The sequence below is a fragment of the Salvelinus namaycush genome, unplaced genomic scaffold, assembly GCF_016432855.1.
Source record: "Salvelinus namaycush isolate Seneca unplaced genomic scaffold, SaNama_1.0 Scaffold1679, whole genome shotgun sequence".
Classification (NCBI taxonomy): Eukaryota; Metazoa; Chordata; class Actinopteri; order Salmoniformes; family Salmonidae; genus Salvelinus; species Salvelinus namaycush.
In genome coordinates, this window is record NW_024058429.1 from 3,065 (window position 1) to 16,192 (window position 13,128).

The 13,128-nt window shown below is 47.6% G+C and overlaps 1 protein-coding gene across 1 annotated transcript in view; it reads right to left on the reverse strand.

The window, feature by feature from the left end:
* Positions 1-387: 387 nt before the first annotated feature.
* The window catches only part of ism1 (isthmin 1), a 35,196-nt gene continuing 22,455 nt past the window's right edge, over positions 388-13,128 (reverse strand). Inside the window, exons 4-6 of the mRNA XM_038983459.1 lie at positions 11,284-11,427; positions 5,154-5,243; positions 388-1,521 (exon numbers count right to left, since the gene is read on the reverse strand). Coding sequence (XP_038839387.1) covers positions 1,004-1,521; positions 5,154-5,243; positions 11,284-11,427 — 752 coding nt within the window. The 3' untranslated portion in view covers positions 388-1,003. The remainder of the gene's footprint in view (positions 1,522-5,153; positions 5,244-11,283; positions 11,428-13,128) is intronic.

The window sequence follows — 13,128 nt, forward strand, 5'->3', positions numbered from 1 at the left end:
CAAAACCCAGCCCTTATGCACCGCCGGCTGCTATCAAAACCCAGCCCTTATGCACCGCCGGCTGCTATCAAAACCCAGCCCTTATGCACCGCCGCCTGCTATCAAAACCCAGCCCTTATGCACCGCCGGCTGCTATCAAAACCCAGCCCTTATGCACCGCCGGCTGCTATCAAAACCCAGCCCTTATGCACCGCCGCCTGCTATCAAAACCCAGCCCTTATGCACCGCCTGCTATCAAAACCCAGCCCTTATGCACCGCCTGCTATCAAAACCCAGCCCTTATGCACCCCCTGCTATCAAAACCCAGCCCTTATGCACCGCCGGCTGCTATCAAAACCCAGCCCTTATGCACCGCCGGCTGCTATCAAAACCCAGCCCTTATGCACCACCGCCTGCTATCAAAACCCAGCCCTTATGCACCACCGCCTGCTATCAAAACCCAGCCCTTATGCACCACCGCCTGCTATCAAAACCCAGCCCTTATGCACCACCTCCTGCTATCAAAACCCAGCCTTTATGCACCGCCGCCTGCTATCAAAACTCAGCCCTTATGCACCACTGCCTGCTACTGAGATAATAAACCCAGCCCTTATGCAGCACCGCCTGCAACTGAGACAATAAAAACAGCCCTTATGCACCACCGCCTGCAACTGAGACAATAAACGCAGACCTTATGCACCACCGCCTGCTACTGAGACAATAATTCTGGTTATGAAAATAGCAAAAATATTTCTGACACGCCCCCGAACCTATCGCACTAGCGCCAATACTTAGATTTACCATTGAGTTAAGTTTTATTATTAAAATAGAGTCCATCGTCTCTGTTGAGGACAATGATGTGTCCATGTGAGCGTTACGTTGTCTATTTAATCACGTTGGCTGAAATCAACAGACAGTTCATACGGACTCTAGCTTTGGATGGTTTGAAGCAGCAATTGAAGTACCAGATTCATACAAATATTTCATACGTTTTCTTTCCCTTCATATGTTCATCTCTCCAGTTCTAAAACTCCCATGCCTCCTCAACTTGTTTGAGGTAATCCTCATCCAGCGGGTTGTCTGGACACTTCTGCCCGTTGTTAGGAGGCCTGACCTGGTTATAGCGACTCCAGTCCCCTTTACAGATGATCCAGGGCAGGATGTCTACCTTGTAGTGGAGGTCAGCAGAGAACTCATTGCTGATGAGGTTGAGTGTTCCTGCTCCTTTACCCCGGGTGACGAGCTTCATGTTGTCATTGTAGCAGCAGTGCTGTGCGGCCAGAGTAGTGGACTCGAGAGTTAACATAGAGCGGATGCAGTACCGGGCCGTGGGTTTGTAGATCTCTAGTTTCTCCTTGGGGCCGCTGGCGTCTTTCCAGCGGAAGTCCCGGCGTGTGGCGGGGTCGGGGACGTCGGCCGTGCTGTAGGCCACCTCGGTGGGGTAGGAGCAGGGGCAGCCGGGGAGGTCGTTGGAGACTTTGGTCATGTATTTCTTCAGGAACTCAGACTTACAGTTCATCCAGCGTTCACAGCTGTCTGTGTCTAGAAGAGATTAGAGACAGAGTTAGTTAGTCTGGATCTCTCCCTACAGCTGTCTGTGTCTAGAAGAGATTAGAGACAGAGTTAGTCTGGATCTCTCCCTACAGCTGTCTGGGTCTAGAAGAGATTAGAGACAGAGTTAGTTAGTCTGGATCTCTCCCTACAGCTGTCTGTGTCTAGAAGAGATTAGAGACAGAGTTAGTCTGGATCTCTCCCTACAGCTGTCTGTGTCTAGAAGAGATTAGAGACAGAGTTAGTTAGTCTGGATCTCTCCCTACAGCTGTCTGTGTCTAGAAGAGATTAGAGACAGAGTTAGTCTGGATCTCTCCCTACAGCTGTCTGTGTCTAGAAGAGATTAGAGACAGAGTTAGTTAGTCTGGATCTCTCCCTACAGCTGTCTGTGTCTAGAAGAGATTAGAGACAGAGTTAGTTAGTCTGGGTCTCTCCCTACAGCTGTCTGTGTCTAGAAGAGATTAGAGACAGAGTTAGTTAGTATGGATCTCTCCCTACAGCTGTCTGGGTCTAGAAGAGATTAGAGACAGAGTTAGTTAGTCTGGATCTCTCCCTACAGCTGTCTGTGTCTAGAAGAGATTAGAGACAGAGTTAGTTAGTCTGGATCTCTCCCTACAGCTGTCTGTGTCTAGAAGAGATTAGAGACAGAGTTAGTTAGTCTGGATCTCTCCCTACAGCTGTCTGGGTCTAGAAGAGATTAGAGACAGAGTTAGTTAGTCTGGATCTCTCCCTACAGCTGTCTGGGTCTAGAAGAGATTAGAGACAGAGTTAGTTAGTATGGATCTCTCCCTACAGCTGTCTGGGTCTAGAAGAGATTAGAGACAGAGTTAGTTAGTCTGTGTCTAGAAGACAGAGACAGAGTTAGTTAGTCTGGGTCTCTCCCTACAGCTGTCTGGGTCTAGAAGAGATTAGAGACAGAGTTAGTCTGGATCTCTCCCTACAGCTGTCTGGGTCTAGAAGAGATTAGAGACAGGGTTAGTTAGTCTGGGTCTCTCCCTACAGCTGTCTGTGTCTAGAAGAGATTAGAGACAGAGTTAGTTAGTCTGGGTCTCTCCCTACAGCTGTCTGTGTCTAGAAGAGATTAGAGACAGAGTTAGTTAGTCTGGGTCTCTCCCTACAGCTGTCGGTGTCTAGAAGAGATTAGAGACAGAGTTAGTCTGGATCTCTCCCTACAGCTGTCTGTGTCAAGAAGAGATTAGAGACAGAGTTAGTCTGGATCTCTCCCTACAGCTGTCTGGGTCTAGAAAAGATTAGAGACAGAGTTAGTCTGGGTCTCTCCCTACAGCTGTCTGTGTCTAGAAGAGATTAGAGACAGTTAGTTAGCAGAGCATGTTATTGGGACCAGATTGGGACCAGATCACAGAGCAGAGCATGTTATTGGGACCAGATCACAGAGCATGTTATTGGGACCAGATTGGGACCAGATCACAGAGCAGAGCATGTTATTGGGACCAGATCACATAGCATGTTATTGGGACCAGATCACAGAGCAGAGCATGTTATTGGGACCAGATCACAGAGCATGTTATTGGGACCAGATTGGGACCAGATCACAGAGCAGAGCATGTTATTGGGACCAGATCACAGAGCAGAGCATGTTATTGGGACCAGATCACAGAGCATGTTATTGGGACCAGATTGGGACCAGATCACAGAGCAGAGCATGTTATTGGGACCAGATTGGGACCAGATCACAGAGCAGAGCATGTTATTGGGACCAGATTGGGACCAGATCACAGAGCAGAGCATGTTATTGGGACCAGATTGGGACCAGATCACAGAGCAGAGCATGTTATTGGGACCAGATCACAGAGCATGTTATTGGGACCAGATTGGGACCAGATCACAGAGCAGAGCATGTTATTGGGACCAGATCACAGAGCATGTTATTGGGACCAGATTGGGACCAGATCACAGAGCAGAGCATGTTATTGGGACCAGATCACAGAGCATGTTATTGGGACCAGATTGGGACCAGATCACAGAGCAGAGCATGTTATTGGGACCAGATCACAGAGCATGTTATTGGGACCAGATTGGGACCAGATCACAGAGCAGAGCATGTTATTGGGACCAGATCACAGAGCATGTTATTGGGACCAGATTGGGACCAGATCACAGAGCAGAGCATGTTATTGGAACCAGATCACAGAGCATGTTATTGGGACCAGATCACAGAGCATGTTATTGGGACCAGATTGGGACCAGATCACAGAGCAGAGCATGTTATTGGGACCAGATCACAGAGCATGTTATTGGGACCAGATTGGGACCAGATCACAGAGCAGAGCATGTTATTGGGACCAGATCACAGAGCATGTTATTGGGACCAGATCACAGAGCATGTTCTTGGGACCAGATTGGGACCAGATCACAGAGCAGAGCATGTTATTGGAACCAGATGGCAGAGCAGAGTGTGCTATTGGGACCAGATCACAGAGCATGTTATTGGGACCAGATTGGGACCAGATCACAGAGCAGAGCATGTTATTGGGACCAGATCACAGAGCAGAGTGTGCTGTGTTCTTCCTCTCCTCTTTCTCCTCCTCAATCCCAGGGAAGGAATGTGGCCCAGTGAAGGAATGTGGCCCAGGGAAGGAATGTGTCCCAGTGAAGGAATGTGGCCCAGTGAGGGAATGTGGCCCAGTGAGGGAATGTGTCCCAGTGAAGGAATGTGTCCCAGGGAAGGAATGTGTCCCAGGGAAGGAATGTGTCCCAGTGAAGGAATGTGGCCCAGGGAAGGAATGTGGCCCAGGGAAGGAATGTGGCCCAGGGAAGGAATGTGTTCTAGTGAAGGAATGTGTCCCAGTGAAGGAATGTGGCCCAGTGAAGGAATGTGGCCCAGTGAAGGAATGTGGCCCAGGGAAGGAATGTGTCCTAGGGAAGGAATGTGTCCTAGGGAAGGAATGTGGCCCAGGGAAGGAATGTGGCCCAGTGAAGGAATGTGGCCCAGTGAAGGAATGTGGCCCAGTGAAGGAATGTGGCCCAGTGAAGGAATGTGGCCCAGTGAAGGAATGTGGCCCAGGGAAGGAATGTGGCCCAGTGAAGGAATGTGGCCCAGGGAAGGAATGTGGCCCAGTGAAGGAATGTGGCCCAGGGAAGGAATGTGGCCCAGGGAAGGAATGTGGCCCAGTGAAGGAATGTGTTCCAGGGAAGGAATGTGGCCCAGTGAAGGAATGTGGCCCAGTGAAGGAATGTGGCCCAGTGAAGGAATGTGGCCCAGTGAAGGAATGTGGCCCAGTGAAGGAATGTGTCCCAGTGAAGGAATGTGTCCCAGTGAAGGAATGTGGCCCAGGGAAGGAATGTGTCCCAGTGAAGGTCTGAGGAATGATAAGCAGGCCCAGGAAGGCTGAACTGTGCAGGATGGACCATAGAAATACAATGACTAGAGCAGGAATTCCCACTAAAAAATCAATGGACTGTGCAGGGAAGACTGGTCCCGGGTTTGGAATTAAGTCCATTACAATTCAGTAAATTCAGGAAGTAAATGGAAATTCTGACTGAATAGACATGGAACCCCAACCCTGAGTTGGACATTAATGTTAAATAGAATCATGTTTGAAGAACCGGACACATAGCTAGATGAATCTGATGAAAATAGAGTAAATAGAGAAGAATCTTACCGACTCCAAAGAGCTCTGTAGCGTTGAACTCATCTGTTCCAGCCAGTAAGCTGACCTCAGTGGCGGCTGTCCTGAACGCGTCTTCAATACCTGCACACAGAGACATGGTCAGTGAATGATGCAACAGACGAGCATATCGCTTCTACATCTATAATAAAGCGCTGGTCTGCCTTAACAACACTGTCAACAAGGCAGGTCCTACAGGCCCTAGTTTCTACCTTCTTAACAGCACTGTCAACAAGGCAGGTCCTACAGGCCCTAGTTTCTACCTTCTTAACAACACTGTCAACAAGGCAGGTCCTACAGGCCCTAGTTTCTACCTTCTTAACAACACTGTCAACAAGGCAGGTCCTACAGGCCCTAGTTTCTACCTTCTTAACAACACTATCAACAAGGCAGGTCCTACAGGCCCTAGTTTCTACCTTCTTAACAACACTATCAACAAGGCAGGTCCTACAGGCCCTAGTTTCTACCTTCTTAACAACACTATCAACAAGGCAGGTCCTACAGGCCCTAGTTTCTACCTTCTTAACAACACTGTCAACAAGGCAGGTCCTACAGGCCCTAGTTTCTACCTTCTTAACAACACTGTCAACAAGGCAGGTCCTACAGGCCCTAGTTTCTACCTTCTTAACAACACTATCAACAAGGCAGGTCCTACAGGCCCTAGTTTCTACCTTCTTAACAACACTATCAACAAGGCAGGTCCTACAGGCCCTAGTTTCTACCTTCTTAACAACACTATCAACAAGGCAGGTCCTACAGGCCCTAGTTTCTACCTTCTTAACAACACTGTCAACAAGGCAGGTCCTACAGGCCCTAGTTTCTACCTTCTTAACAACACTGTCAACAAGGCAGGTCCTACAGGCCCTAGTTTCTACCTTCTTAACAACACGATCAACAAGGCAGGTCCTACAGGCCCTAGTTTCTACCTTCTTAACAACACTATCAACAAGGCAGGTCCTACAGGCTCTAGTTTCTACCTTCTTAACAACACTATCAACAAAGGCAGGTCCTACAGGCCCTAGTTGTTGCACCTAGACTACTGTTCAGTGGTGTGGTCAGGTGCCACAAACAGGGCAGCACGGCTGGCCCTTATATGTACCAGGAGAGCTGCCATTAATAATATGCATGTCAATATCTCCTGGCTCAAAGTAGAGGAGAGATTGATTTCATCACTACTTGTATTTGTGTGAAGTATTGACATGTTGAATGCACTGAGCTGTCTGTTTAAACTACTGGCATACAGCTCAGACACCCATTCATACCCCACAAGACATGCCACCAGAGGTCTGTTTAAACTACTAGCTCACAGCTCAGACACCCATACATACCACACAAGACATGCCACCAGAGGTCTGTTTAAACTACTAGCACACAGCTCAGACACCCATGAATAACCCACAAGACATGCCACCAGAGGTCTGTTTAAACTACTAGCACACAGCTCAGACACCCATGAATACCCCACAAGACATGCCACCAGAGGTCTGTTTAAACTACTAGCACACAGCTCAGACACCCATGAATACCCCACAAGGCATACCACCAGAGGTCTCTTCCCAGTCCCCAAGTCCAGAACAGACTATGGGAGGTGCACAGTACTACATAGAGCCATGACTACATGGAACTCTATTCCACATCAGGTAACTGATGCAAGCAGTAGAATCAGATTTAAAAACCAGATAAAAATACACCTTATGGAACAACGGGGACTGTGAAGAGACACACACATGGATGTTGTGTTGTAGATATGTGGTAATACAATAGTGGCCTGAGGAAACACAATGAGTTGTAGATATGTGGTAATACAATAGTGGCCTGAGGAAACACAATGAGTTGTAGATATGTGGTAATACAATAGTGGCCCGAGGAAACACAATGAGTTGTGAAAAGTATTGTAATGTTTTAAATTGTTTATAACTGCCTTAATGTTGTCGGATAACCGGGAAGAGTAGCTGCTGCCTTGGCAGGAACTAACGGGGATCCATACTAAACCCCAGGAAGAGTAGCTGCTGCCTTGACAGGAACTAACGGGGATCCATAATAAACCCCAGGAAGAGTAGCTGCTGCCTTGGCAGGAACTAATGGGGATCCATAATAAACCCCAGGAAGAGTAGCTGCTGCCTTGGCAGGAACTAATGGGGATCCATAATAAACCCCAGGAAGAGTAGCTGCTGCCTTGGCAGGAACTAACTGGGATCCATACTAAACCCCAGGAAGAGTAGCTGCTGCCTTGGCAGGAACTAATGGGGTTCCATAATAAACCCCAGGAAGAGTAGCTGCTGCCTTGGCAGGAACTAATGGGGTTCCATAATAAACCCCAGGAAGAGTAGCTGCTGCCTTGGCAGGAACTAATGGGGATCCATAATAAACCCCAGGAAGAGTAGCTGCTGCCTTGGCAGGAACTAATGGGGATGCATAATAAACCCCAGGAAGAGTAGCTGCTGCCTTGGCAGGAACTAATGGGGATCCATAATAAACCCCAGGAAGAGTAGCTGCTGCCTTGGCAGGAACTAACGGGGATCCATAATAAACCCCAGGAAGAGTAGCTGCTGCCTTGGCAGGAACTAATGGGGATGCATAATAAACCCCAGGAAGAGTAGCTGCTGCCTTGGCAGGAACTAACGGGGATCCATACTAAACCCCAGGAAGAGTAGCTGCTGCCTTGACAGGAACTAATGGGGATCCATAATAAACCCCGGGAAGAGTAGCTGCTGCCTTGGCAGGAACTAATGGGGTTCCATAATAAACCCCGGGAAGAGTAGCTGCTGCCTTGGCAGGAACTAACGGGGATCCATACTAAACCCCAGGAAGAGTAGCTGCTGCCTTGGCAGGAACTAACGGGGATCCATACTAAACCCCAGGAAGAGTAGCTGCTGCCTTGGCAGGAACTAATGGGGATGCATAATAAACCCCAGGAAGAGTAGCTGCTGCCTTGGCAGGAACTAACGGGGATCCATAATAAACCCCAGGAAAAGTAGCTGCTGCCTTGACAGGAACTAACGGGGATCCATAATAAACCCCAGGAAGAGTAGCTGCTGCCTTGACAGGAACTAATGGGGATCCATAATAAACCCCAGGAAGAGTAGCTGCTGCCTTGACAGGAACTAACGGGGATCCATAATAAACCCCGGGAAGAGTAGCTGCTGCCTTGGCAGGAACTAACGGGGATCCATAATAAACCCCGGGAAGAGTAGCTGCTGCCTTGACAGGAACTAACGGGGATCCATAATAAACCCCGGGAAGAGTAGCTGCTGCCTTGACAGGAACTAATGGGGATCCATACTAAACCCCGGGAAGAGTAGCTGCTGCCTTGACAGGAACTAATGGGGATCCATAATAAACCCCAGGAAGAGTAGCTGCTGCCTTGGCAGGAACTAATGGGGATCCATAATAAACCCCAGGAAGAGTAGCTGCTGCCTTGGCAGGAACTAATGGGGATCCATAATAAACCCCAGGAAGAGTAGCTGCTGCCTTGGCAGGAACTAACGGGGATCCATAATAAACCCCAGGAAAAGTAGCTGCTGCCTTGACAGGAACTAACGGGGATCCATAATAAACCCCAGGAAGAGTAGCTGCTGCCTTGACAGGAACTAATGGGGATCCATAATAAACCCCAGGAAGAGTAGCTGCTGCCTTGACAGGAACTAATGGGGATCCATAATAAACCCCAGGAAGAGTAGCTGCTGCCTTGACAAGAACTAATGGGGATGCATAATAAACCCCAGGAAGAGTAGCTGCTGCCTTGGCAGGAACTAATGGGGATCCATACTAAACCCCAGGAAGAGTAGTTGCTGCCTTGGCAGGAACTAATGGGGATCCATAATAAACCCCAGGAAAAGTAGCTGCTGCCTTGGCAGGAACTAATGGGGATCCATAATAAACCCCAGGAAGAGTAGCTGCTGCCTTGGCAGGAACTAATGGGGATCCATAATAAACCCCAGGAAGAGTAGCTGCTGCCTTGACAGGAACTAATGGGGATCCATAATAAACCCCAGGAAAAGTAGCTGCTGCCTTGACAGGAACTAATGGGGATCCATAATAAACCCCAGGAAAAGTAGCTGCTGCCTTGACAGGAACTAATGGGGATGCATAATAAACCCCAGGAAGAGTAGCTGCTGCCTTGACAGGAACTAATGGGGATCCATAATAAACCCCAGGAAGAGTAGCTGCTGCCTTGACAGGAACTAATGGGGATGCATAATAAACCCCAGGAAGAGTAGCTGCTGCCTTGGCAGGAACTAATGGGGATCCATACTAAACCCCAGGAAGAGTAGTTGCTGCCTTGGCAGGAACTAATGGGGATCCATAATAAACCCCAGGAAAAGTAGCTGCTGCCTTGGCAGGAACTAATGGGGATCCATAATAAACCCCAGGAAGAGTAGCTGCTGCCTTGGCAGGAACTAATGGGGATCCATAATAAACCCCAGGAAGAGTAGCTGCTGCCTTGGCAGGAACTAATGGGGATCCATAATAAACCCCAGGAAGAGTAGCTGCTGCCTTGACAGGAACTAATGGGGATCCATAATAAACCCCAGGAAGAGTAGCTGCTGCCTTGACAGGAACTAATGGGGATCCATAATAAACCCCGGGAAGAGTAGCTGCTGCCTTGGCAGGAACTAATGGGGATCCATAATAAACCCCGGGAAGAGTAGCTGCTGCCTTGACAGGAACTAATGGGGATCCATAATAAACCCCGGGAAGAGTAGCTGCTGCCTTGACAGGAACTAATGGGGATCCATAATAAACCCCGGGAAGAGTAGCTGCTGCCTTGGCAGGAACTAATGGGGATCCATAATAAACCCCGGGAAGAGTAGCTGCTGCCTTGGCAGGAACTAATGGGGATCCATACTAAACCCCAGGAAGAGTAGCTGCTGCCTTGACAGGAACTAATGGGGATCCATAATAAACCCCGGGAAGAGTAGCTGCTGCCTTGACAGGAACTAATGGGGATCCATAATAAACCCCGGGAAGAGTAGCTGCTGCCTTGGCAGGAACTAATGGGGATCCATACTAAACCCCAGGAAGAGTAGCTGCTGCCTTGACAGGAACTAATGGGGATCCATAATAAACCCCAGGAAGAGTAGCTGCTGCCTTGACAGGAACTAATGGGGATCCATAATAAACCCCAGGAAGAGTAGCTGCTGCCTTGACAGGAACTAATGGGGATCCATAATAAACCCCAGGAAGAGTAGCTGCTGCCTTGACAGGAACTAATGGGGATCCATAATAAACCCCAGGAAGAGTAGCTGCTGCCTTGGCAGGAACTAATGGGGATCCATAATAAACCCCAGGAAGAGTCGCTGCTGCCTTGGCAGGAACTAATGGGGATCCATAATAAACCCCAGGAAGAGTAGCTGCTGCCTTGGCAGGAACTAATGGGGATCCATAATAAACCCCAGGAAGAGTAGCTGCTGCCTTGGCAGGAACTAATGGGGATCCATAATAAACCCCAGGAAGAGTAGCTGCTGCCTTGACAGGAACTAATGGGGATCCATAATAAACCCCAGGAAGAGTAGCTGCTGCCTTGGCAGGAACTAATGGGGATCCATAATAAACCCCAGGAAGAGTAGCTGCTGCCTTGACAGAAACTAATGGGGATCCATAATAAACCCAGGAAGAGTAGCTGCTGCCTTGGCAGGAACTAATGGGGATCCATAATAAACCCCAGGAAGAGTAGCTGCTGCCTTGGCAGGAACTAATGGGGATCCATAATAAACCCCAGGAAGAGTAGCTGCTGCCTTGGCAGGAACTAATGGGGATCCATAATAAACCCCAATACATATTTAATGACTGAAGTGCTGGTAAACTAAGCAGGCCAGGATTCAAACACAGATGAATGACCTGTGCACAGCGATAGACTTTTAAAGGCAATTTCCCCGACGTTCACGAAGATCCCGTTGGCTGTCAATGCTGCAGATGTCGACTCAAGTAGAAAACCCCTTTAGAAGAACATTTAACAGATGACCAGGGGTGTATTCACTAGGAACCAAACACAACAAAAGGAGGAGGGACCTACCTGAATTTGTCCAATATAAACTCTTTAAATCGCAACTGTTTTCTACGGTTTGGACTAATGATTACAACCCTGGATCCACACACACACACACACACCCTCCCTCCTCACCTGGGCAGGGTGGCATGTCACAGGTGCGTGACTCGGTGGCGCTGCAGGCGTAACCACATGACCTGGTCCTCTTCTGGTTCCCGTTCCCACAGGTCACACTGCACGGAGACCAGTTACTCCAGCCACCGTCTCCGTCTATATAGTCTGGAGGAAGAGGGCGAGAGAAGCAGAAACAGAGCGAGAGAGAGAGAGAAACACAGAAAGAGAAACACAGAGATAGAAAGAGAGGGAGAGAGAAGCAGAAACAGAGCGAGAGAGAGAGAGAAAACACTGTCAGTATAAGACAGTACACAGAGTAGCTAGCCAAACAGAAAAAGTAGCAAGCCAGGGCGTTCTGGGCTGTCTAGGGGGTCCCGGGGGCATGACCCCACCAGAGGATATTGTTTTCGAACAATACATTCTAATGGCTTGCTTCCATTCTAAATACACAGCTAAATGATTAAATACTTTAATGAGTTTACCTCGCAGGTTGGTGAAATTAGTTGTGGTAAAAAAAATGACTGAAAATGTATGAATTCAGTGTATTGTTAGTTGTTTTGGTCTAGGTCTTTATGTTCAAGACTATTTTCTAAGTAAGATAAGAATTGTCACAATTTGTTCTTCATATTATAAAAAGAAATTTAAATATATATTTTTTTTTTATCAGTTAAATCCCTGAAGGAATTTCAGTATTTTCAAATCTCTTCGTGAATGGCAGTATGTCATTTATTCAAAAAAATGTATTGTTTAGCAACTGAGCTACAGATGTCTTCTTGAAGAGTCTGCTAACTTCCAGAAGAACGAAGCAGGTGTTAAACGAACAGCAGTTGACCACCCCATTGTCAACACTTTAATAAGTTGGCCTTATATCAATAGCTTTAACAATACCATATAAGTATTATTAGCTTTTAGAACCTTCAATATATTTAATTTGATCATTTATTAATTATAATTCATTATTTTAAATATACATATATATTTTTTTATGTTACAAAGTATGGCATTGCACCTTTAAGATGGCATTGCCCACTTTAAGATGCCATTGTCCCTTCAAGGCACCATTGTCCCTTCAAGCGCCATTATCCCTTCAAGATGTCATTGCCCCTTCAAGATGTCATTGTCCCTTCAAGATGTCATTGCCCACTTCAAGATGTCATTGCCCCTTCAAGATGTCATTGTCCCTTCAAGATGTCATTGCCCCTTCAAGATGTCATTGTCCCTTCAAGATGTCATTGTCCCTTCAAGATGTCATTGCCCCTTCAAGATGTCATTGCCCCTTCAAGATGTCATTGCCCCTTCAAGATGTCATTGCCCCTTCAAGATGTCATTGCCCCTTCAAGATGTCATTGTCCCTTCAAGATGTCATTGTCCCTTCAAGATGGCATTGCCCCTTCAAGATGGCATTGCCCCTTCAAGATGTCATTGCCCCCTTCAAGATGTCATTGCCCCTTCAAGATGTCATTGTCCCTTCAAGATGTCATTGCCCCTTCAAGATGTCATTGTCCCTTCAAGATGTCATTATCCCTTCAAGATGTCATTGCCCCTTCAAGATGTCATTGTCCCTTCAAGATGTCATTGCCCCTTCAAGATGTCATTGCCCACTTCAAGATGTCATTGTCCCTTCAAGATGTCATTGCCCCTTCAAGATGTCATTGCCCCTTCAAGATGTCATTGTCCCTTCAAGATGTCATTGCCCCTTCAAGATGTCATTGTCCCTTCAAGATGTCATTGTCCCTTCAAGATGTCATTGTCCCTTCAAGATGTCATTGTCCCTTCAAGATGTCATTGCCCCTTCAAGATGTCATTGCCCACTTCAAGATGTCATTGTCCCTTCAAGATGTCATTGCCCCTTCAAGATGTCATTGC